This window comes from Littorina saxatilis, linkage group LG5, assembly GCF_037325665.1.
Source record: "Littorina saxatilis isolate snail1 linkage group LG5, US_GU_Lsax_2.0, whole genome shotgun sequence".
Classification (NCBI taxonomy): domain Eukaryota; kingdom Metazoa; phylum Mollusca; class Gastropoda; order Littorinimorpha; family Littorinidae; genus Littorina; species Littorina saxatilis.
This window is the reverse complement of record NC_090249.1, coordinates 62,695,490-62,722,070: the sequence shown is the minus strand read 5'-3', so window position 1 is coordinate 62,722,070 and position 26,581 is coordinate 62,695,490. Positions and strand designations below refer to the sequence as shown.

Genomic DNA, 26,581 nt, shown 5'->3' with positions numbered 1-26,581 from the left:
CCGTTTTTGCGTTTCATTTCCCGGATGCTTTCCGAGGTTTGCAGATGGACCTTTCTGTGCTTGTTTTCACACAACTCTTTGTTGCTAATGTGTGTGTCTGTGGAGGGGGCGGTGGGGAGGAGTAGGGTGGAGCTTCAGGTAAAAACTAAATCCGACTGTGATGTTTACAGTCCAATTATTCCGTTTAGTCACACCAACGTGACACACACACACACACTGACACTCAGGAATGCACGCACGCACGCGGATACACAGAGAGAGAGAGAGAGAGAGAGAGAGAGAGAGAGAGAGAGAGAGAGAGAGAGAGAGAGAGAGAGAGAGAGAGAGAGAGAGAGACACACACACACACACACACACAGATAATGTCTATGCAAAATACCTGGACAAAATGTCACCAAAAAGGCGACATATTTTATTTGTTTCTTCAGAAGCCAAATTAAATCTGGTTCCAAACTTACCAAGTTTGATACAAAAATGATAATTCAGGGAAAAAATCATTAAAAATGGATTATGATTTTGATTGTCTTTCAAAAGAAACCAAGATGGTGTGGTCGACATCAGTCCGTGTTGGGTTGTTTTTCTTCCTGAGTGGCGATCATGAGTTGAGCAACACCTGTACCTAGCTCTTGTCGCCGAGCTTATCAATCTAAAGGTCTATTATTCTACAAGTCTACACAGCAACTAACAAACTGCCAGTGTACCACGAACTACTCTTCAAAAAAGAAAACATCTAGAATGTGGAATATTTTTCTTCGTGTCGTTTCTGTGATGTCTGATATTTCCATCCCGTGTGGTTCATGTATGCCCCTTTTCCTTCTTGATGGTATCCCGGCCCTTGATCACTGTCTCCACTTGTCTGTTGTGGTGGTCTCCTGTAATCACTATCTTCACTTGTGTTGGGTGATGGCTGCCCTAATCTTGTCTTCGCTGGCTCCAACCACCTCCGTCACCTGTTTCAAACACACATAGATTGCAAATGTTGTACAGACTCATTTTTATTCGCTAAAACCATGAAAACAGAAGCTGGGTTGTCATGGGGCTGAATTAACGTTACTTTTTGTACCGCACAAAACTTGAAGAGAAACAACCCAGTTTGAGTTTGTTCAGCCGATATAGAGCCTGCTTTCTCCAGTCTTTGCATCATTTACAAAGCAAGATTCCAGGCAGGAGAGGGTGTCTGTCAGCGAAAGTGACCTAAATAGCTAGCACAAACCTACTGCCTTACTGGCATGCTATTGGAACAATCTTCATCTTCTTCGTTCATGGACTGAAACTCCCACGTTCACTCATGTTTTTGCACAAATAGGTATTTACTCCGCCATTCGGGCAGCCATACGCTGCTATCGGGAAAAGCGTGCTGGGCATTTTTGTGTTTTTATAACTCACTGAACTCTGACATGGATTACAGGATCTTTTCCGTGCGCACTTGGTCTTGTGCTTGTGTGTACACACGACGGGAAATAAGACACTAGCAGGGAAATATTTCCCCCTTATAACCGTGCCACCAGCCCCCCCCCCCCCCCCCTTCTAACAGTGCCAATATTTCCCTCTTATAACAGTGCCACCAGACCCTCCCCCCTTTTAACAGTGCCACTATTTTCCCCTTATAACAGTGCCACCAGACCCCCCCCCCCCCCCCTTTATAACAGCGCCACTATTTCCCCTTACAACAGTGCCACCAGACCCCCCCCCCCCCCCTTTATAACAGCGCCACTATTTCCCCTTACAACAGTGCCCTTGTCATCGCTGTTCCGGTACTACATTAAGGTGAAAGAAAAGCAGCGTGTCCTACCTTCTTGCCGTCCTTGAAGAAGAAGAATGTGGGCATGGCTGACACCCCCTGTTCTTCTGACACCTCCTGCAATCACAACACACACACACACACACACACACACACACACACACACACACACACACACACACACACACACACAAACACACACACGTCAGTAACTAAGCAACATTTAGTTGCACTTAAGTTTATACATATATATGCAAGCTTGCACACAGTAGCACAAGATCAAAGGCCCATTCCGCCTGGTGAAAAGAGTTGGCCTCACCCTCTCAGATGTTGTCAGGCTTTCAAAAGTCAACACCCCGACTGTCTACTGTGATGGAATTTTGTTAATGGATTAATTTAGGAAAAAGGCAACAGTGCCCTTTGCGTAATTCAGTAATTCTTTAAGAATATACCAGCCACCTAGGCCGTTCATTTCTGTTATGTGATGATTAGGAGGGATGGTCTTATCTCATGTGAAAGTCCGACCACATCTGAGACAGTGAGACAGTGAGACAGTGAGACAGTGAGACAGTGAGACAGTGAGACAGTGAGACAGTGAGACGAACTCTTTTCACGAGGTGGAGTATGCATGCTTGGTATAAATGTACGTGTGTCTTTCACACACCAAACTCTGACATGGATTACAGGATCTTTTCCGACTGGGCTTGGTATTATGCTTGCTGGTACACACGTGGGACCCCAGGAACCCCTCCTGGCAACTGTCAAACGACGCAAGCTTGTCTGGTTCGGTCACATCACCAGGCACGACTCCCTGTGCAAGACTATACTTCAGGGAACTCTGGAGGGTGGTCGTCGCCGTGGCCGACCGAGAAAGAGCTGGACAGACAATGTCAAGGAATGGACCTCGCTTCCCATGGATGAGCTGCTCACAACGGCCCAGAACAGACCCGAATGGAGGAGGACTGCTGTCTCGTCGTCCCTCATGCCCCCCCGACGGCCAAATCGGTCAAGGGAATGAAATGAAATGAAATGGTACACACGAAAGGCGATACCAAAAAACCTGGCAAGTTGCACATCAGTTAACCTGGGAGATCGGACAAATCTCCACCCATAACCCACCAGGTGCGGCTGTGATTTGAACACTCAAATTTGGGAACTTGCACATGGAGGTCGGCGTCTTATCAACTATAGGCCATTGTGCCCGTTTTACACCTACTGACTCACTCACTTCGCATAAACATTTTATTTTTGTTAAACAACAAGCACAGGACTATCAATGCTTTATGCACAGTAAGACTGGGGTGACACACAGAAGAAAGAATGACACACATCCCAACAAGTAAAACAACTCACCGCCACCTGGTCCACGTCCACCTTAAAGAAAGCCACATCCGGGAACTCCTCAGACATCGCCTGCAGTGACAAACAACACGTTGTACGGTACAGTATGACTTTGGGGTCACATCCGGGGGACACATAAAACATTGCTTGCATTTTTGTACACATTTTCCTATCAATAACGAAAGTAGTTTACATCCTTAAAGACATCGTAGGCTCCTCCAGAAATGTCGTACATTACATGGACAATTGAGCATGGAATTGTGACAGACGACGATAAAACAACAGTACAACTATATTTAAAGACATCAGCGACTTTTTTTAGACATCGCCCACAGTAAGTGTGAATACTGAATGACAAAGGGCTTTTCAACTGAAAACGATCTGAAATTCAAATAATGAAATACATTTCTTTTTCTTTTTCTTAATTTAAACGGGCAGAGAAACAAGCACGGACTTGGAGTGACGCTCGTTCTTTACTTCAGAAGGCTCATGGCCTGCTACACATCCAAATGTCAAATAACCTGGCGGCCTATAGTTCTGTGTTCATAATGGCAAGTTGTTCCAAGCTGTTTAGCTATTCATGGCAGCGTTGCTTTTGCATGTGGTGGTAGGACTGATTGACTAAATTCAAGCTATCTAGCCGTGTATTTCTGTGTCAGTTTCGATGAATTGGTATCAGCACTGCTAGTGGCTGGAATATCAAATCATCTACTAGCACGTATCATTTAGTGTTGTGTGCAGGAACCGAAAGTGGGTGCCACCCAAACAGGAGAGAACAAATCGCGGGTTCTGATTGGTTGAAATGACAACACATCTCAGTTTCAACCAATCCAAGACTGCGGGTGGCCCCCGTGAGTTGCTAACTTGTCTCCTGCACCTCAGCCCTGGTCCCTTCTTCGGTGAAAATATTCAGAATTTCAAATCAACAAGCCTTCATCTTTAGTCGTTGTGGTGTCTAACGCCAAACATGACAGGCAGATGTACTACAACAGGTGCGTCTGATGATAGTTCCTGTCCCACGGGTGCGATGCCTATTGGGGACTGTCGTTGATGTTTCGCTATCAACAGGGGCTACATAACCACTGAGTTATTTACACAGCTATAATGATATAACCACTGAGTTATTTACACAGCTATAATGATATAACTCTATAATATAACCGTGTGTGCGTGACGTACCTCGACTTTAGGGGCGATCATCTTGCATGGCCCGCACCACGTGGCGTAGAAATCCACCATCACCAGCTTACCTGCCCCTGCCCCGAGCACCTGGCTCTTGAACTCGGCCTGTCAACACAGCGAATCAGGCATGAAGTCAACACAGCGAATCAGGCATGAAAACAGATCAATACGCACAAAAAGATATGGGGGAGGGGGGTTAGTGTACTGAAACAGAGAGGGGAGGGGGGTTAGTGTACTGAAACAGAGAGGGGGGGGTAGTGTACTGAAACAGAGAGGGGAGGGGGGTTAGTGTACTGAAACAGAGAGGGGAGGGGGGTTAGTGTACTGAAACAGAGAGGGGAGGGGGGTTAGTGTACTGAAACAGAGAGGGGAGGGGGGTTAGTGTACTGAAACAGAGAGGGGAGGGGGGTTAGTGTACTGAAACAGAGAGGGGGAGGGGGGGGGGGGGTTGGCGGTGCTCGCGCCGGTTGAAAAGTCACTTAGGTCCAGGGACTATGTCCCTACTAGCGGCGGCGAGCCAGGGTAGAAAGCGCTCTGTAGCTGAAAGGAATGTGGCATTTCAGTCTATAGATTTGCAAATGGGAAGTTAATTGTACTATCGTACATGTGGGCTTGATGAGGGTCCGTGGGATGGGAAAGACTGAGTATCCACGTCGTCATCAGTGGAATCTTGGCCAAACTCATTTTAGACACCCAGTCAGTTTTCAGCAGAAGGCCAAAACCGATTATTTTTGTCATGGAATAGCTGTTTATATGTGTACCTTATTTGAAGGAGTATAACCTGTTGACACCAGTTCAGTCCGGTTTTATTCCATGTGATTTAACTGTATATCAACTCATTTGTTTGTATAATGATATATGCAAAGCTGTTAATGATAAGATAACATCACAGGCGATTTTCTTTGACGTGTCAAAAGCTTTGGACAGAGTTTGGTACAAGGGTTTGATGAAAAAGTTATACGCTATTGGCATAAGGGGACAGTTGTATTTTTGGTTTGAGAATTATTTGAGGGAAAGAAAACAATGTGTTGTGGTAAAAGGTTGTAAGTCACAGTTTTTGCCGGTTTCTGTGGGTGTTCCCCAAGGGTCAGTATTAGGACCTCTCCTCTTTTTGGTTTACATAAACGACATTGTTGATAATATTGAATCAGTGATTACATTATTTGCAGATGATACCAGCATAGCCTCGATGACCCTTTCCGTAGAACTGAAATACTTAATTCTGATTTAGGTAAGATTGCAAATTGGGCCATTAAATGGAAAGTGAAATTTAATCAGTCGAAAACAGAGTTAATATCCTTTTCCGGTCAACGATGTATACAGAAATTTCCCCTTGTTTTTGGCGATGTAGCCCTCATAGAAAAAGAAAGTCATAAACATTTAGGTGTTATTTTTCAAGATAATTGTAAATGGGCCTTACACATACAGTCTATTGTGGCAACTTGTCGAGTACTTGTGGCTTGTTTAAAATCTTATAAATATAGGCTCAGTCGAAGATCCCTAGAAGCAATGTATAAATCCTTTATTTTACCTCATTTTGATTATTGCGATGTTGTGTGGGATAATTGTTCAAAGAAGCTTTCAGATGAGCTGGAGAAGCTGCAACTCGAATCCATTAGAATTATTGTTGGTGCTGTTAAAGGCACTTCACACGAAAAATTGTATACAGAATCTGGCTTTATAACACTTACAGAGCGAAGACGTCGTCACAAATTAATGTTATATTATACAATGGTCCACGGCAATGTACCAAATTACCTCAACGTTTTATTGCCACCTCTTGTTTCTGACCTAAATCCCCACCACCAGTGTAAATCAGACTTGTACAAGTCATCTTTTATTCCTTCTGCAACTAGTCTCTGGAATAAGTTGCCTGAAAATATACAACAATGTGATTCTGTTGGTCTGTTCAAGCGACATTTCACAGCTTTTGATATTTCAATTCCACCATATTACTATTCCCCAAATCGCAAAACTGAAGTTTTGCATTGCAGGTTAAGACTTGGAATGAGTGATTTACAATATGATATGTTTAATCGCCACCTAGTAAACAACCCGGAATGTTCTTGTGGTTATTTTGCTGAAACTGTTATTCATTATTTGTTATCATGTCCCCTGTTTAATGATGCAAGAACCGCAACAATCGGTACATTAGCTCCAGAATTTGTTAATATTGACACATTTGTTAATATTGACACTCCTGACAGGAGATTCAAACATTTCCATATTTGAAAATAGTGCTATTTTTGTTGTTGTCCAAAGTTATATTGAGAAATCAAACCGCTTTGGGACACCTTAGTTCGATGGTTTTTTAAAAAAAAATATATTACTTGGGGCCCATCTACTTTTTGATATTTTGTTGTCTCTCGTTCTCGTTTTGTATTTGTTTTCGTTTTCGGTATTGACACAGATTGTGTTCGATAATTAAAACTAAGTTTTCCTTGTTTTCCTCTTCTTTTTCTTTTTTCAAAAAATGTGTTGCATTGATCACATTCCGCCATGAAATTTCAGGCATGTTTATGTGAGCACGTATCATAAGTTTTGAATTTGTTGTGCTCCTTAATTCTTAATGATGTTATATTATCACGTGTCTGTTTACGAATAAAATACTGTTTAAATCATATGTGTAGCTGTCATGGCTAGAAAGATACAAGCCAGAATGTTAAATCCTGTCCAGTCCATCGCATTGTGGACCATACTTCTCGTGGAGATTTGGACCTAGTCTAGAAAGATACAAGCCGGAATGTTAAATCCTGTCTTGTCCATCGCATTGTGGACCATACTTCTCGTGGAGAATGATTTGGACCTAGTCTAGAGCACACACCAATCGAAATCGCCAAGAATCGAGTTACGCCAATATTCCAAGACGACGACGATACGATAGCATTCAAATCCCAAACTGAATAAAATGAAATGGTGGGAAAGGAGATTCACGAAAAAGAGTCCTGCCTGATGAATGCTGACGACCAACGGCACACGTGACAGCTATTCTCATGACACATAGACTCGCTAAACACGACTTACATGCATGTGAAAAAATACCGTACCAACTCATTTGTAGTTTCAAGTTCAAGTCTTGTCCGATAGTCCGTTCACCGTTCCTCGTGAAAGGACCAAACCGTGAGTTCAGGAAATGAACCAGATAGATTTATTGATTTATTCAGTCGTTCATTTCATGACCTGTGAAAAGGATATACTTTTTTGTGCCAGTCGAAGGGTTGCCATTTTTAGAACGAGGCAGCTCGTTTTCCGAAATGCGGCGCTTTGTTGGAAATCAAATGAGGTTTCGGGAAATCCCGATTATTCCAACTCTGCCCCGGATTCTTACTTTGCGCCCAACTTGTAAGTTACTTTGTGTGCTAAGTATAGCCTTTGCCATTAAAAACGCGACAAACGATCTACGGCGGTTTTTTATATTTAGTCAAGTTTTGACTAATTATGTTACTTGTTATAGCAAGCACCTGTGGTTTAGACATTGTCAAAAACAAAACAAGTCGCGTAAGGCGAAAATACAACATTTAGTCAAGTAGCTGTCGAACTCACAGAATGAAACTGAACGCAATGCCATTTTTCAGCAAGACCAAAGGACTACTTCTAGTAGGAGTACTTGGCAAGACCGTATACTCGTAGCATCGTCAGTCCACCGCTCATGGCAAAGGCAGTGAAATTGACAAGAAGAGCGGGGTAGTAGTTGCGCTAAGAAGGATAGCACGCTTTTCTGTACCTCTCTTTGTTTTAACTTTCTGAGCGTGTTTTTAATCCAAACATATCATATCGATATGTTTTTGGAATCAGGAACCGACAAGGAATAAGATGAAAGTGTTTTTAAATTGATTTCGACAATTTAATTTTGATAATAATTTTTATATATTTAATTTTCAGAGCTTGTGTTTAATCCAAATATAACATATTTATATGTTTTTGGAATCAGAAAATGATGGAGAATAAGATGAACGTAAATTTGGATCGTTTTATAAATTCTTTTTTTTTTTTACAATTTTCAGATTTTTAATGACCAAAGTCATTAATTAATTTTTAAGCCACCAAGCTGAAATGCAATACCGAAGTCCGGGCTTCGTCGAAGATTACTTGACCAAACTTTTAACCAATTTGGTTGAAAAATGAGGGCGTGACAGTGCCGCCTCAACTTTCACGAAAAGCCGGATATGACGTCATCAGACATTTATCAAAAAAATGAAAAAAACGTTCGGGGATTTCATACCCAGGAACTCTCATGTCAAATTTCATAAAGATCGGTCCAGTAGTTTAGTCTGAATCGCTCTACACACACACACAGACACACACACAGACACACACACGCACATACACCACGACCCTCGTCTCGATTCCCCCCTCTACGTTGACTAAATGTAAAAAGTGCACGGAAAACTCATGTCAGAAGACGCGTATATAACACGTGGCCAAGGACTACTACACACGTGGCGTTTAATTCAGTAAAACGTTTCATTCACTCAAAACCCGTGACCTTTATTACTACCACTGTCGGTTGCTTCCGCAGCCGGTAATTTCCGCGCATATGTAAATTCCGCGCTTGTAAAATACATGTATGCTCCGCGCAATATCGGGTTGTAACTTCCGCGCACGAATTACTGGTTCGGCTCATACAACTTGCGCGCGTACTCACAGTCCCTACGGTTAGCACTTTTCACTGACTGCTCATTGACTGTTCACTAACCACTCACAATGCAATGACCACTGTGACACATTTTTTTACCCCTCTGTGACTGTGATACCAAAATATTCTTATACGCATGGTTTAAGTCTTCATTCGTTGCTAAAACACGCGCGCATCTTACATATACACCACGCGCGGGAGTTTCACATGCGCGGAAGCTTCAAAATTGGGAAAGTGCGCGGAGTGTTCATGCACCCGGTTGCTTCGGCCACAACTTGTGTTGATTTGAAGCTGTAAGTACCGATAATGGAAAACACGTGCAGTTCTCGACACTATAACCCATTCATAACTCCAGCTGTTTCGTTTCAATTTTGTACTCAATGAAACGCCACGTGTTTTATGTGTCTTCTTGCAGAGTTTTCCGTGCAGTTTAAACCACAGGTGCTTGCTATCACCAGTAACATAAAAACCTCCGTCGATCGATCGTGTGTCGCGTTTTTAATGGCAAAGGCCATAGTTTATATTTGCTCGTGCCAAGTAACTGATAATACTGTTGACAGTGAAGACGGAGAAGTGAAAAATCATCAGCAATGCAGACATGACAGAGTGAAACACGATACTACATATTTAGCTAATTCCATGATGAAACTACTGGAGCTTATCCGCGTAGCCGGTTCGCCGCTAGCAAATGAACATGGCTCATTCGCAGTGTATTTACTGACTTGGTCAGACCACAGGCGGAAGGTATCGTCCACTGGACTACTACTATCACAGAAAGACGTCAGACTATCAAAATTACAGGCGAGAGAGATATATATATATATATATAGCAATATGATGGTAACAAGTAAACTACAGACAGTGAAAGGAGAAAGTAAAGTGTTACACATACTGTGCTTGATATTTGTTGGACTCCCATGATGATGTGTAGAACGGTGTGTCGACAAGGCTTGTACTGTTGCAGTCACGCGTTCGCCGGCTTCAATCCCGCACTGAAGGCTCGTTCCAACTTGCCAGTGCACGCTACCCAGTGTGTAGGCGGGTCCACAAGGTCACGTCATATCTAGCCTCACCTAGTGTGTTTGTTGTTGTTGTCACTGGCTGTGTTGTTCCCGACCTGCCGTAGGCAACCAACTACCTGTCCTACTTTTAATGAAAGTTGTTACGCTGTCGCCTCTGTTCGCTTTGCTGGTGGACTCGTGTCATTGTGTTTTCTTCACTAGACTAAAAATGTCCTTCGGCGTTGTGTCTGTTTCTTGTTGTGTGTGTGTGTAGGGAACTTCGTAAGTTCAGAAGTACTGGGACATTTTCTGGGCGAGCGAAAGTTGGGACTGTTCTAGTATAATACAATGGAACCCCCTTCAAGACCCACCAAGTGACAGTGACTTAGTACAGTACAGTACAGTGGAACCCCCTTCAACACCCACCAAGTGACAGTGACTTAGTACAGTACAGTACAGTACAACCCCCTTCAAGACCCACCAAGTGACAGTGACTTAGTACAGTACAGTACAGTGGAACCCCCTTCAAGACCCACCAAGTGACAGTGACTTAGTACAGTACAGTACAGTACAACCCCCTTCAACACCCACCAAGTGACAGTGACTTAGTACAGTACAGTGGAACCCCCTTCAAGACCCACCAAGTGACAGTGACTTAGTACAGTACAGTACAACCCCCTTCAAGACCCACCAAGTGACAGTGACTTAGTACAGTACAGTACAGTGGAACCCCCTTCAAGACCCACCAAGTGACAGTGACTTAGTACAGTACAGTACAGTACAACCCCCTTCAAGACCCACCAAGTGACAGTGACTTAGTACAGTACAGTACAGTACAGTACAACCCCCGTCAAGACCCACCAAGTGACAGTGACTTAGTACAGTACAGTACAGTACAGTACAACCCCCTTCAAGACCCACCAAGTGACAGTGACTTAGTACAGTACAGTACAGTACAGTACAACCCCCTTCAAGACCCACCAAGTGACAGTGACTTAGTACAGTACAGTGGAACCCCCTTCAAGACCCACCAAGTGACAGTGACAATATTCTGTTGTTAGAATGGGTAAATCCCATAGTGCAGATTTTTCATAGCTCGTATTGTGTTAGAGAAATAGATTTCATTGACCTTTTGTTCTATTCCTGTAACAAACAAATCGGTAAAACGATGAACAGAAATTCTTTCTTAAAAAAGCAAACAAAAATCTATTTTGTACAATTCTTCACTGGTACTGTACATTGTTCTGAATATTTACTCAGATAGCGATTACTCTTCTTGTGCTTGCAAAATATGTGTCGATATGGAACTCCATTAGAAACTAGAAACATTTTGGGTTAAGAATGAAGGTTTAGGAACATAGAATCAAAGAAAAGAACAAGTTACAGAACGAAAAAGACTGGACCTGCTGTCGGCAAAAAACACACCAAAAAACAAGCAAACATAACCGCGACGACATTTTTCTTAATTCTCGTCCAAAACTGTTTAATCTACGTATTCTTTAACAGGAGATTTAAGGCCCCATACACACATGGGAAAGCCGAGACTAATAATGGCGGCCACCATGTGCTATGTCCTAAACCCTACTACAAGTCGAGAATAACACATTACAATACACATAGTTATTCGCACGCACATACTTATCCCAAAGACATAACATTACAAACATAAACATTCATTATCACATACACATTCAGGCGCCTGCCTGAGGGCATATCATGCAATGCTTTAAAAAAAATATGATGAAATTTGTTTTTTATCAGATAAGAGAAAAATATGTCTTATATCCGGCGTCTCCCGATAAGAAAAATCTCGTATATAAGAAAGCAAAAATAATTTCCCCTGGACTTTCTTATAAGCGGGTTCCACTGTATCTGGCTATTCCAGACCAAACAATAAAAACTAATTTAAGGTTTTCAACAATAAATTTGAGGAAGTCAGGTCTTGAAGTTCTGTCGCTGTCATCCAACCAGATATCAGTGTTCTGTCGCTGTCATCCAACCAGATACCAGATATTTGTGTTTTCTCTCTGAAAGAGCAAACTTAATTGCATTTATCTTGCTTGTAGTGGGCACACGTTTAATAATGTTAAAAAACTAAATAGATCTTCATTCACTACCCACAAGGAATACACAAATCGTGTCACATTTTGGCCAACAGACATTATTTATGACAAGGGAAGTAATCCAAAAAGGAACAGAACATTTGTTAAGAGGAGAGGAAAAGATTAATTCAAATGTTAGAGGGAAATGACTAGTCAAAGAAAAAAGAAAACGCAGAGGAGAAAAGTGGTCAGAAACGATCCTTGACAAACACACAAACTGCTAATCAAATTTTCTTTTTTAAATGAAAAACACCTACAGGTTTAATATGTACAAGTGCAAACGAACATACTCACACACACACACAACAGTAGTGACATACGAACATACTCACACACACAGACAACAGTAGTGACATACGAACATACTCACACACACAGACAACAGTAGTGACATACGAACATACTCACACACACAGACAACAGTAGTGACATACGAACATACTCACACACACAGACAACAGTAGTGACATTCAAACATACTCACACACACAGACAACAGTAGTGACACTTCACTTCCATGTCATCTTTCATTTATTTTTTAATGATCTCAACAAAATCCGTGGCACCATACAATTCCATCACAACAAAGAATGTCATCAAATCAAAAGAGAAAATGGCCTACTGGACGGTGAACCTACTGGACAGTGAACACAATATGAACAAAGTCAAATAAATTCAATATGAAATGCTACAATGCGCAAAGGCACCCGAATTTTTAAAAATAGATACCAACCCTTTAAACTAGCATAATTTTCAAAATGTAAAAACAGACTAAATCCCAGTGATATGCTAGGATTGCATACTCCAGCAGTTGTAGCAACAGTTCGATCTACCGGAGGTAAGGTAGACAAGACACGGGATCTTGCACCTGTGTTCATACCTCCAATAAGACAGGTATAAAACACTTCACCGTGTGGCAGAAACTGCGATTAGCAAATGGAAACACTTTACTCAAAGTCAAAACAACAAAAACAAATGTCCCAGAAAGAAAAAAGCAAATAAAAGAAACGGGCCACTTAAACAAAGCACAACATAACAGATCAAAATACATTTCATGATCAAGCCTCCTTATTTTCAAACTTAAGCAGAATGTAAATAAAAGACCTTGAAGTAGCATGGCTAATTCCTGGTCCCACTCAGATAATGAAAATGTCCACAAGTACACAGACACACAGGGACTGTTCAGGTGTCACCAAAGTCACTTGCTATGTCAGTACACAGACACACAGGGACTGTTCAGGTGTCACTCAAGTCACTTGCTATGTCAGTACACAGACACACAGGGACTGTTCAGGTGTCACTCAAGTCACTTGCTATGTCAGTACACAGACACACAGGGACTGTTCAGGTGTCACCAAAGTCACTTGCTATGTCAACTTCAAAGCAATGTATAATTTCAAAACAATTCCATTATACTTTGTACCTATACCTTCATAAACAAGAAGGGCAAAGCCCATACGACTCACATGCTTGACCTAAACCTAGCAATGACATCATACACTAAGAACTGCTTTACACATTTTTCCTACCAAAATACATGTGACCTTGACCCAAGGTCAAGGTCATCCAAGGTCATGCAACACAAAGCTGTTAATTCAAGACATAGGAAGTACAATGGTGCTTATTGGCTCTTTCTACCATGAGATATGGTCACTTTTAGTGGTTCACTACCTTATTTTGGTCACATTTCATAAGGGTCAAAGAGACCTTGACCTTGATCATATGTGACCAAATTTGTCTCATGATGAAAGCATAATATGTGCCCCACATAATTTTTAAGTTTGAAACAGTTATCTTCCATAGTTCAGGGTCAAGGTCACTTCAAAATATGTATACAATCCAACTTTGAAGAGCTCCTGTGACCTTGACCTTGACCTTGAAGCAAGGTAAACCAAACTGGTATCAAAAGATGGGGCTTACTTTGCCCTATATATCATATATAGGTGAGGTATTCAATCTCAAAAACTTCAGAGAAAATGTGAAAAATGTGAAAAATAGCTGTTTTTTAGACAACATTTATGGCCCCTGCGACCTTGACCTTGAAGCAAGGTCAAGATGCTATGTATGTTTTTTGGGGCCTTGTCATCATACACCATCTTGCCAAATTTGGTACTAATAGACTGAATAGTGTCCAAGAAATATCCAACGTTAAAGTTTTCCGGACGGCCGGACGGACGGACGACTCGGGTGAGTACATAGACTCACTTTTGCTTCGCATGTGAGTCAATAAAAATTACAGGTAAGCCCTAACTGAGACCCCCCCCTCACAATTCTTCAGAAACCAGTGATTACTTCATGTCTTCTGATGACCAACTGTTCGGCAACAATTGTTCAGAAAGAAATTATTGTACCTATGTATATAAATACAAATTACAAGAAAGCCTTAACTAAGACTGTTCACCCCTACATTTTTTCAGAAACCAATAATTACTTTTCTAATGACCAAATATTTGGCAACAATTGTTCAGTAAGAAATGACTTATCCAACAATGAGCAAGTCTAAACACTGCAGTGTCATGTTGACCAAGCCTTTGTGGATACAGCACTCACGTGTCTTTGGCACGCTTATGTACAGTACAGTCCCTGTTTAAATGGTAAGACTGTGTGTGTGTGTGTGTGTGTGTGTGTGTGTGTGTGTGTGTGTGTGTGTGTGTGTGTGTGTGTGTGTGTGTGTGCGCGTACCTAGCTATCTTTTGTCATAATTTAAGCCCTAGTTTGCTTGTTTTTGTTGTAGTTGTTTTATCTGTTATTTGTATGCATTGTATGCTCGTTAAATTTTTGCTTGTTTTCGAATGAAATTGTAAAGCGCCTGGAGCCAATTGCTGGGATTCGCGCTATAGAAAAGCCATTTATTATTATTTTCTTCAAAAATATCAAACAAAAAGACAAGTTACTATGCAATCACATGAAACCTACCTGCTTTATGTTTCAAAATTAAATTAAGGATATACTAAGGGTGCAGATAGAAAGGCAAAATGTGACAGTAAAATGCATGCATTTATTATAACAAAAGCCCCCACCACAAGAGATCAAACTAAGCCCAGGCATGGGAATTGAAAATTGTAAAAAAGGCGGAAAATTTATAACTGAAGACGCGAAGCGTCAAGTCGACGGCGCAAAGCGCCTAGCCTTACTAGGGGGGTCCGGGGGCATGCCCCCCGGGAAATGTTTTTCTCCAAAGAACCCAGATGGTGCAATCTGGTGTCATCTGAGCTCCAAGTTTGCCATTAAATTCTGTTTTTAGAATCCGAGTTTTTAGTACAAAAATGTACCAATTTTTGCTTTTTTGAAGAAAAAAAATATATACATGTATTATATGGTTTTAATTTGTAAAACAAATTGATCTGTTGAAACAAACAGGAAAATGTATCTTGTAACACAATCTGTGCAATCTGGTTTACTTTCAAACATTAAAGTTCAATAACAGTGCGTGAACAAAGTACGGAAAGTTTTTGCGGGCTTTTGCGCAAAGGCCAAAGTAACCGGTGCTTTTTTTGTGTGCCCCCCCCCTTTATTTTTTCGGCGGACACTTTTGCATTTTCGGCGGAACAAAAAAAAAAAAATCGGCGGAAATCCGCCGTTCGGCGGACAATTCCCATGCCTGTAAGCCACTAGATGTACCAAAGGCAAGTGATTGGTTTTGGTATGCAGACTCCTTCCAACTGAAGATGCCATATAGAAGAAGGGGTGCGTAGCTGGTTAAGTCCAATAGTCTTATTTATGTTTTTTGATAGTATTGCGTATGGCTTCTTCGTTGGCTCCCATCACCACTGCATCCTTTATCTGCAACAGCAAAACACGATGAGTCAACAATACAACACAACACATTTTGGTGGGTTTTTTACCACTCAAGTGACTAAGGGTAAGGGTAAGATTTCATAAAGTCCTGTGCGGTTACCCTCATAGAAATTCGGGCGGCTTTCTTACTGGCCATAGTACGACGTGATCCGTTTTTCTTTTCCTTCATGCGTGTATTCATGTTTCCAAGCCCCAAGACTTTCGCTGTGAACTTGGGTTCTTTATCGTGCGCATGCGTGCATACGGACGGGGGTGTTTGGACACCGAGGAGAGTCTGCACAAAGTTGATTCTGGGAAATAAATCCTTCGCCAAACGTGGGGATCGAACCCACGCCAACAAAGACAACTCAACTGGTTTTGAAGCCATCGCCGCTACCGACTGAGCTATTTCCCTGCCCCAGGAGAGAGATGGTAGGTCACCCTAACACGTAGAAATGGACGCTCTTATTCATTATCTCAAGATTGGACACAATCCACAATGAGTATTAAAACGTGTGGAGATATTGACAGTGCAACAAAGACGGGGACTGTTATCCGCGGTACGGCAGATCTGACACACCACATTATTCCACCATCGTCTTCTTTCCATCCGTTAACTACAAGGATGTTAATTCACGACAATCACCCAGCAACGACAGGTTATTCACCCAACAACCAGCCTCAATCCTTGATAGCTATCGGTTGAGCAGTCACAGTTTGTGAGAACCACTTTTCTAGGATTAAAAAGTTCAGAAAGCCCAAATGCACATAATATCCATATCTCTGGTGGGGACAACATAACAAACATGATGCATTTAGACTAACAGCAAATCAACAGAAAATGCATTAGTTTCGTTGTTTTCTGAAACAAAATTTACTTCCGAAGAACCAGTGACACGAGCAAGGATTTTCCTCCAGAGTCAACTTTGAGCAGATTCTCCTCGGCACGACAAAGATCCCAAGATCACAGCTTAAGTCTCCGGCCTCGTAAAATACAAATTTATACACGCTGCATGCAGACTTTCTTTTTTTTAATGGGTAGTGTGATTGTGTTGCTGCATGCTATTCCCAGGGATCGCAGCCCAACATTCCTTGAAGTAACATCCGGAGGACAATCAGATAAACCAAATACAAAGCAAAATACCTGTTCTCCATTTCTGTAAAAGTGGAAGGTTGGCATGGCAGTGATATCCTCCTCCTGGGCGGTATCCTGCACACAAACAACATTGCTTTTATTCACAAACCTCTTGGCCCAGAAAGCAACCCAAATATATACTTGTTTGTTTGGGTGTGCAGGCCTTCGCTTTGTTTTTCAAATTAACAGTTTTCTGTTCCCCGACCAACCCCTATCTCTTCCAACCATACAATTTTTTTGACCCTTCAAAAAAATGAATATACTCAATCTGAGTAAACGCAAGTATGAGCAAATTCATAAGGTTCGTACTTCCTGAAAAAACGTCACGCAAAATCATAGCCCTGATAGGACAAGAGCAAGGTGAAAGAGTTGAATGCATGACACCCAATACATGCATGATGGCACACAACACAGAGATGACACAAAACATGTGCATGATGACACACAACACACGCACAATGGCACACAACATACAGATGAAACAACACACAGATGGCAGTTCTTTTGACACACAACACAGAGATGACAGTTCTTTTGACACACAAGACACGGACAACATACAAGAGATGTCATTTCTTTTGACAACACAGGGATGACATCAAGTTAACACACATCTTTTGACACACAACACACGGACAACATACAAGTTAACACACATATGACACGCAACATCCAGATGACACAAAACACCATCCAGAGACTGGCCCAGAACAGACAGGAACAGACAGGAGTGGAGGCCCAGAACAGACAGGAGTGGAGGCCCAGAACAGACAGGAGTGGAGGCCCAGAACAGACAGGAGTGGAGGCCCAGAACAGACAGGAGTGGAGGCCCAGAACAGACAGGAGTGGAGGCCCAGAACAGACAGGAGTGGAGGCCCAGAACAGACAGGAGTGGAGGCCCAGAACAAACAGGAGTGAAGGCCCAGAACAGACAGGAGTGGAGGCCCAGAACAGACAGGAGTGAAGGCCCAGAACAGACAGGAGTGGAGGCCCAGAACAGACAGGAGTGGAGGCCCAGAACAGACAGGAGTGGAGGCCCAGAACAGACAGGAGTGGAGGTTGTTTGTTGCTGCCCTACATGTCAACCAGCATAATGGGCAGTAAGTAAGTACCAGGCATAATGGGCAGTAAGTAAGTACCAGGCATAATGGACAGTAAGTACGTACCAGGCATAATGGGAAGGAAGTAAGTAACAGGCATAATGGGCAGTAAGTACCAGGCATAATGGGCAGTAAGTACCAGGCATAATGGGCAGTAAGTAAGTACCAGGCATAATGGGCAGTAAGTACCAGGCATAATGGGCAGTAAGTAAGTACCAGGCATAATGGGCAGTAAGTAAGTACCAGGCATAATGGGCAGTAAGTAAGTACCAGGCATAATGGGCAGTAAGTAAGTACCAGGCATAATGGGCAGTAAGTAAGTACCAGGCATAATGGGCAGTAAGTACCAGGCATAATGGGCAGTAAGTAAGTACCAGGCATAATGGGCAGTAAGTAAGTACCAGGAATAATGGGCAGTAAGTAAGTACCAGGCATAATGGGCAGTAAGTAAGTACCAGGCACAATGGACAGTAAGTACCAGGCATAATGGACAGTAAGTACCAGGCATAATGGGCAGTAAGTAAGTACCAGGCATAATGGGCAGTAAGTACCAGGAATAATGGGCAGTAAGTAAGTACCAGGCATAATGAACAGTAAGTAAGTACCAGGCATAATGGGCAGTAAGTAAGTACCAGGCATAATGGGCAGTAAGTCAGTAAGTACACATATGACATGCAACATCCAGATGACACACAACACACAGATGTCATTTCTTTTGACAACAACACAGGGATGACATTCAAGTTAACACACATGTGGCACACAACACACAGATACACAGAGTACACATGACATACGAAACACAACACACAGTCTATGGCACACAACACACACATGACAAAGTACACATACCTCATTAGTATCAACATCAACCTTGAAGAACAGCACGTCAGGAAACTCTTCCTTGGCCATTTTCTGATGGGGGAAACAATACAATATATGGAGGTTATGAAGAGCGGCAATATCTTTTGCTGTTGCCATACCCTTATAAAATCTACATCATATTACATAATATTGCTATTTCATATGTTACGTGGATTTCCATTGGTCAATTGGGCAAAACTGAGCTCATTGTAAAAGTGATATCAACGACATTTCCGTCGATATCAGTTTTGATATCGACGACCTCTTTATTGCTTCCCCACTTCAAAAACAAAAACACCTAAATTTAAAAACAAACAAATATATATGAAAATGTAATGATCCCAGAATTTAGTTGAGCAAGTGACTAAAGACTTTTTGAATACTGAAAAGTACAAGAAAAGAGTGAACAAAAAGAAATAATAATCAGAGGGAGGGATATGGAACAGCCAAAACTGAGACAAATACTTTTGTAATTTCTTTACAGTAAATACAAAATGTCCAGAGAATAAGCAATATATCTAACATTGACTGACTGTGTGATGATATCTTCTGCTATTGGTCTGTTTCGACAGTGTGCATGCCGATGTGGCATGCAGTCACCTACTTTTGTTGTAATTACGTTTGCTCAAGCCATTGCACGATGTAAAAAGAAGTAAACCGTGTTTTTATTGTGGCACCTTGTTGTGACCCGTTTTGTGGAGCGTTAATATTTTTACGTGAGATTCACGTGCTCCTTGTTCAGTTGTTGTGACCTGGTTTTGGTCGGAGTGTCACAAACTGCGTCGTTTAGTTCTAGAACACCGTGAGATTCACGTGCTCTTTTCCGTGTTTTGATTTTGAGGTGAGCCCTGCGAATCTGCGTTGCAAGTTTTAGAATACGTGTGACTCACGTGTTTTTAGCTTTGTGATGTCAGCTAGTTCCTTGGTCTTCTTTCTGTTAAATATACCGTTTTAAGTTTTGGGCATGCACGGAGTGCGTGATCGGTTACTGATTGGTTGTAAAATAGTAGTTTCACCCGATTCTGTCTTAGGAATGTTGTTGGTTGGTCAATCCGGTGACCTTTGACTTTTGAATAACTATTCCATGTTAGGTTTTTGTTTCCATAAATACCGCTGCTTGACTCCTGTCTCGTCAGTCGATCTGAGGGTTTTAGGAAGCGTTTGGTTTTGATGTAAACGTATGAAGGTTAGCAAGTGAACCAACGGAGTGTTTCTTATGTTTTAACGTCAACGTAATGTTCTTGGAGACAGTTGTTTCTCAAGTGTGAATCGTTTTGTGCCCTTCGTTTGTGAGGCAACACGTTTTTGGTACTGCTGGTCAACCCACACAGCGCATAAGGTAATTTTGTTGTTACTTGTTTGTGTTGTGTTTTGGTCGCCATTTTGTAATGACTTTGTGAGTTGTTTATGTATAACGTGAGTTGAAAGTCTGACTTGTTGTAGTGTTTCTTTATTGTGTGTTCAACTGTTCTAGTGTTGTGAACGTACAGCAATGTTTTGTAGACGCTAGAAAGTCGCTAATGTTTATAATGATAACTTGTGTGTTCTGTGGTTAACGAAGTTCGAAGTGAAACGTTTTCTCTGACTTTTTCAGCCTTACGTTAAAAGAATTTAGGTAAAAGAAGCTTGCGGTCTGTGGTGATCGTTTGTAAACGGGCTTATTTCTTGTAACGTTATTGAGGGAAAGTGGATGAGTAAATATCTTGTTTGTGACTTTGATTAACGCAGGAACGTTGTCGTTAGACTTTTTTGGTATGACAGTTTGCTTTGTATTCCTGGCCTGATGAGTCAACGTTTTGTATTTTTCTGAAAGTAGCCATTTTGGTTTTAAATGTATGTATGCTAAGTTTCTTGAGTATTCTTAGTGCTTATGGTATTGTTGAACGTACGGAACGTAATTCTTTATTGTTGAACGTACAGAACGTAACTCTTTATTGTTGTTGAAGGATTAACCAACGAGTGTTTGGTAATTGTAACTTTCTTGTCTGTTTGTCTTCGCCTGTCTTGTGATTGTTTATTTTTCTTGTATTTACTTCTCGTGTCTTGTTAATGCATTTTAATACCTTTTGCCATGTCTAATAATTTGTTTTCTTTTCTCTTTTTCTTTCTGTCCATAAGTTTTTTACCGCAATAAGTAGTATCGCAATACGTAGTATCGCATTACGTGGTACTGTAACTATATATCTATACATTACTGATCCCTAGTGTCAGATGTAAAATAATAAACCAGTACTTTTGCGCGTTATCGCTTGTAACCTGTGTTTGTCATTTCGTATGAACAATATGTAGTACCAGCCTCGCTCACGAAGGCGCGCACAGTGATATCAAAATCTCGACCTCCTGTCTCGATTTTGACATCACTGTCTCAACAGACCAATAGCAGAAGATATCATCACACAGTCCGTCAATATTGGGTATAGAAACTAACAAAATTAGCTAGCACAGTAGCAGTCAAACCTCTATTCATAGTTCTGATTGCATAGCTGATATGCTCAAAATGCATTTAATAACTTCTTTTCTAACAGAAATATGTCTTCATATTTACCACTTGCATCTTCTGAGTAGACACAGGCACAGAAGATAGTGCAATGCAATTTACCCTCTTTGCTCAGGATGTAAGGCCAAACAAACAAGAAATTCCTACGAGGTAGGAAAAACACCCCCGTCAAAGGGAAATAACCTTCTCAGTTGGTGGCAGTGACTGAGTGAGAATGGTTATTTCCCTTTGACCATTAAGATGTTCCTCTATAAGTCCTTGTATAATTTTAATCCACCAATAACTCCCTAACCGTGTGTTTGACTGGTCCCAATTTTTGTAAGGACCGTCTCAGGAATGTATAGAACCTGTTCACCAAGTTTGGTGACGATCGGTCCGTTCATTCTTGAGATCTATATGCGAACACAAACAAACAAACAAACAAACAAACAAACACATCGAGCGAAACCTATACACACCCCTATACCGGGGGTGTAAAAATAGGTCTGTTTACGGTAACATAGGCCCAAAAAATAGGGTCGGTAGGTCGGGATCTTTTTTCCCCCCCCCCGAAAAAACCACATTTTTAATTTTACGTTATTTTGCCCAAAAAACCCAAAAGATTCCCCCCCCCCCCCCCCCCCCCCAATGCCAAAAAAAAGTCTAGGGTCGCGCGAAAAAAAATAGGGTCGGTCGGGTTACCGTAAACAGACTATTTTATTTTTTTTGCCTAATGTCTCAACAGACTCATACATTGTGTTTAAATGTGGGCTTTTTTGTTTTATTTTTATTCATACATAGTGGCATCCCCCTTTTCAAGTCACACTAAATGATTAATATAAGACTACCTCCCTTTTAAGACCATGTTTTCTCAGATTTGTGGAGGTCTAAGACAAAAGAGGGATTCCACTGTATACAAATAATACATAATGTAGACCGATCCACACACACAGAACATCATTTCATTGCGTTTCACTAGTGAGGAACTGGAAGGAGTATTTCTTGAACAAAGGGACTAAACGAAATGTCTTCATGCTCACCAGATCCTACCAGTGATAGGTAAAGGGAAGTAACTAGAAACAGCTCACCAGATCCTTACACAGTGATAGGTAAAGGGAAGTAACTAGAAACAGCACACCAGGCATGACTTTTGAGGGTTACTTCTTCATTCAATGTTTCTTGTGTCTCAGACTAGGAGTAGGACACTGGTTTTGCACAGCTCTCGCTTTGTGTTGTTTACATTTAGAGTGATTACTTCCCTTTCTTATTTCATCTAGAAACAGTGCACACTTGTAAGGTGGCACAATACTGCACTATCTTTCAAGTTGAAAATCACGGTCTAGGTAAAAACTAAAATCTTTGTCCAAAACAAATATAATGACATCATGCATGCATAAATGTTGCCATGGCATTACAAAGGTATTCAATTTCAAGTAAACGGTATGAAATGTAAACCTCAAAGGTGCAAACCTGCCCACCCTTGTGAAGCCTAAAGTGTAACAGCTTGGATTTTGTTTTTTAATTTTCAGCATAGCAATAGCATATGGTGTTAAAAGTGTAGCATTGTCAAAAAATGTAATCTCATATTCGCATTTATGCTATATCATGCACTATGAATAATATACAGTATTTTTTTTAAATTGTAAGAAAAAAACACATGCATTGACGTTGCAGCTTGTGATTTATTTGTTTGAGTGTATTAATTTATAGCTTGGTGTAACAGCGTAGCCAGCTATGCAGGGATGACCAAATCTCAAAATGTTAACTCGCCAGCCAAGCGAATTACTTCAAGAAAGTGACTAGCCGACCAGAAATTTCGCCGGTCTGGCACACAACTGAGCAGCTGCATCTGCAGTGTTTATATGGCTTTAAAACTCGATATTACAACCAAAAGTGTTGCATTTGACCAGAATTTTCACTGGCCAGCAGGGCGAGCTGCCAGGCGGTTTCTACTAGCCTGGTGGATTTTTTACTCGCCCCCGGGGATGGGGCGGAAGATTTGGTCATCCCTGGTATGACGAAAGCGAAACAGTTGGTAGCTGTGATGGTGTGAAGTACCCACCTCGATCTTGGGGGCGATCATCTTGCAGGGCATGCACCATGTTGCGTAGAAGTCAACCACCACCAGCTTCTCAGGGTCCGCCAGCTTTACCTTCTTCTTGAAGTCATCCTGAAAACACGCATGTTTTACGTGGCGTTAATAAACCATGAAGTCATCCTGAAAACACACACACAGCTGTTATGTGGCTATATAGACCATGAAGTCATCCTGAAAACACAATAGCTGTTATGTGGCTATATAGACCATGAAGTCATCCTGAAAACACAACAGCTGTTATGTGGCTATATAGACCATGAAGTCATCCTGAAAACACAACAGCTGTTATGTGGCTATATAGACCATGAAGTCATCCTGAAAACACAACAGCTGTTATGTGGCTATACAGACCATGAAGTCATCCTGAAAACACACACACAGCTGTTATGTGGCTATATAGACCATGGAGTCATCCTGAAAACACACACACAGCTGTTATGTGGCTATATAGACCATGGAGTCATCCTGAAAACACACACACAGCTGTTATGTGGCTATATAGACCATGAAGTCATCCTGAAAACACACACACAGCTGTTATGTGGCTATAGACCATGAAGTCATCCTGAAAACACACACACAGCTGTTATGTGGCTATATAGACCATGAAGTCATCCTGAAAACACAATAGCTGTTATGTGGCTATATAGACCATGAAGTCATCCTGAAAACACAACAGCTGTTATGTGGCTATATAGACCATGTTTGGAAATAACTCTGTCCAATTTGTATTGGTTGTGGAATAGTTGCTTTCCCTAATTGTTTATATTGAAACACAGAGGCAAGCTTACTATGTTAAAGTATCTTGCCTCTGGAAAAGCAAGAAAAAACAAGGGAAAGCAACTCTTTCACAACCCATAAAAACCCAACAGATGACAAGTTCAAACAAGGCCATTAAAAAATAGAGTCAGCAGATCACTTGTATAAATAAATTCAATACACCTTTTTTATTTGTAATGGTAAAAAGAGCAAACAGTGAGCAATAACTTGAATAAGATAACAATTACTTCACTTTAAAGGCAAACACCCAGCAGATACATATTAAGTCATAACCATAGACCTATATTAGATATGTCCCTGTCATAACTCAGCCATTCAATAGTTCCAAGGGGTATGAACCAAACCATGCACAAACCCAATGAATCAGGAACAGCTTAAATTAATGTCCGACGTCTGACAGATCAAGTCCTGTTGTGAAAACCTGCAGTGGCTGCATGACAATGCTAAATGATAACAAGGCCAGAGTGAAACACTTATCACTGACTCACTGCGTCCCCTTCGTCGGGTCAGAGGAGTTTGTTAATATCAGTATGGTTTTATTTTTATTTCGTTATCTACCAGTACCATACCATATTTTTGGCCGAATAACACAGTTCTACAACAAATATGAGAAGAAACCTACCGCTGATCCCAGTGCAGTCACCATGTTGGCTGATAGTAACTGTCTCCGAACGGGTCGATGCCTCGAAGCTCACCTGCGAATGTGCCGCCAAGTCGCCTTGTCACGCGTATTTTACTCCACACAACCGGACCCGCGGGAGAAGTAGCGCTGCTTTTCCGGATCCGCGGATCGATGTTACGCCGAATACCTGGATCGGTAAAGGGGTTTGGATCCGCTTGCTTTCACAAATTCTTGAGAGTAGATTAAAAAGGAAAAGTGTACCGCAACACGGGTATTATTCAAGAATAGTTTCCCAAATTAAATCTCTCCGGGTCACCAGTCCTCAGCCTCATAGTTATGTCCCTTGAACATGAAATAAAAGTGAACGAATCATGATGATGCTCTCTGTTTCTTCTTCCAAATCATGAACTGGGTCCTTTTAGAATTTTGAGTGTCGAGGTGGTTAAAATGGGTCTGTGGGATAGTCGTGTGAATGTTTTGACCACAGGCACTCGTCACGAGGTGGGCGTGGCCTATGTCTTGGCTGTCACTTGTGATGGACGGGGGGTCTTTTCTTATGGTTTATACAAGGTATGATACTGATTCTCTCGACCTCGTCAGCAAACTTCGCATTCCTGCCATACACAGCTTAGCAAAGCAAAACAACGGCTATGATAAAATCAAGCAGACAATAAACTATCGGACACTGACAGATTTATACCAAATAGACGTTGCTACTGCTGTCCGATTTAAAATCCACCGTAGTTCTGAACCGAACGGAAGTTACGAATGACTTACTTCCCCTTATAATCAAACCGAGACAACAAGCTGTGTCTTCATTGGCTGAAGGGAAAATATTGCGCGAAATCTGACATGTAGATCTGTTGTAGATTTGAGAAATCATAAGAATGTTGGTTTGTGTTAACGTTGCAATCTTGAATAAAATAGTAAGATTGCTTTTGTTGCTCCAGACTGATATTGTTATGGAGCTTGTCTCCGTCCAAAATTGCGCACCATAAGAGAGAGGGAGGGAGATTGAGAGGAAAGAGAGAAACAAATTTTAAGGAAGCAAAATGCTGCAATCTAGGGCCACATGAGCTCAGAAACTGTCATTTAATCATCAGGCATGGGAATTGTCCGCCGAACGGCGGATTTCCGCCGAAATTTTTGTTTGTTCCGCCGGAAAAGCAAAAGTATCCGCCGAAAAAATAAAGGGGGGAGGCACACACAAAAAAAGCACCGGTTACTTTTGCCTTAGCGCAAAAGCCCGCGAAAACTTTGTTCACGCACTGCTACCGCCCGCCTAAGTTACTTGAACTTTGAGTGAAACAGCTCGCTGTTGATTCGCGGGCACGCTATAGGATTCGCGGGCACGCAACAGCATTGAAGTCCAGGCATGGGAATTGTCCGCCGAACGGCGGATTTCCGCCGGTTTTTTTGTTTTTTGTTCCGCCGAAAATGCAAAAGTATCCGCCGAAAAAATAAAGGGGGGAGGCACACAAAAAAAGCACCGGTTACTTTGGCCTTTGCGCAAAAGCCCGCGAAAACTTTCCGTACTTTGTTCACGCACTGCTACCGCCCGCCTCAGTTATTGAACTTTTATGTTTGAAAGTAAACCAGATTGCACAGATTGTGTTACAAGTTACATTTTCCTGTTTGTCTCAACAGATCAATTTTTTTACAAATGTAAACCATATAATACATGTATATATTTTTTTTCTTCAAAAAAGCAAAAATTGGTACATTT

General features: G+C 41.6%; 2 protein-coding genes across 3 annotated transcripts; both read right to left on the bottom strand.

The window, feature by feature from the left end:
* Window positions 1–376: 376 nt before the first annotated feature.
* On the bottom strand, window positions 377–10,010 carry LOC138967673 (uncharacterized). The gene is made up of 5 exons (XM_070340315.1): window positions 9,793–10,010; window positions 4,262–4,369; window positions 3,095–3,154; window positions 1,793–1,858; window positions 377–950 (listed from the first exon to the last, which is right to left on the bottom strand). The coding sequence occupies exons 1-5, from the start codon at window positions 9,817–9,819 to the stop codon at window positions 888–890; spliced, it is 324 nt and encodes a 107-aa protein (XP_070196416.1). The 5' UTR covers window positions 9,820–10,010; the 3' UTR covers window positions 377–887.
* A 4,624-nt stretch (window positions 10,011–14,634) lies between these two features.
* Window positions 14,635–25,144, bottom strand: LOC138967672 (thioredoxin-like). Of its 2 annotated transcripts, XR_011456016.1 has the most exons (6): window positions 24,856–25,144; window positions 23,418–23,525; window positions 18,868–18,930; window positions 16,925–16,990; window positions 15,614–15,786; window positions 14,635–15,044 (listed from the first exon to the last, which is right to left on the bottom strand). XR_011456016.1 is itself a non-coding variant. In XM_070340314.1 (5 exons), exons 1-5 carry the CDS (start codon window positions 24,877–24,879, stop codon window positions 15,718–15,720), a joined length of 330 nt encoding a protein of 109 aa, XP_070196415.1. In that variant the 5' UTR covers window positions 24,880–25,143; the 3' UTR covers window positions 15,051–15,717. The 2 variants fall into 2 exon arrangements, 1 of the variants encoding a protein (XP_070196415.1); XM_070340314.1 differs by lacking the exon at window positions 14,635–15,044 and having other exon boundaries at window positions 15,051–15,786; window positions 24,856–25,143.
* Between the last annotated feature and the right edge of the window lie 1,437 nt (window positions 25,145–26,581).

What these genes read in the sequence shown, in the direction of transcription:
- LOC138967673 (XM_070340315.1), bottom strand. Translation starts at nt 9,819, where the DNA reads ATGGGAGTCCAACAAATATCAAGCACA. An exon ending in TCCAACAAATATCAAGCACA is followed by an intron (nt 4,370 to 9,792) that starts GTATGTGTAACA and finishes CTGTGTTGACAG; the next exon opens with GCCGAGTTCAAGAGCCAGGT. An exon ending in TGATCGCCCCTAAAGTCGAG is followed by an intron (nt 3,155 to 4,261) that starts GTACGTCACGCA and finishes TTGTCACTGCAG; the next exon opens with GCGATGTCTGAGGAGTTCCC.
- LOC138967672 (XM_070340314.1), bottom strand. Translation starts at nt 24,879, where the DNA reads ATGGTGACTGCACTGGGATCAGCG. An exon ending in TTGATGTTGATACTAATGAG is followed by an intron (nt 16,991 to 18,867) that starts GTATGTGTACTT and finishes GTTTGTGTGCAG; the next exon opens with GATACCGCCCAGGAGGAGGA. An exon ending in TTTACAGAAATGGAGAACAG is followed by an intron (nt 15,787 to 16,924) that starts GTATTTTGCTTT and finishes TTGCTGTTGCAG; the next exon opens with ATAAAGGATGCAGTGGTGAT.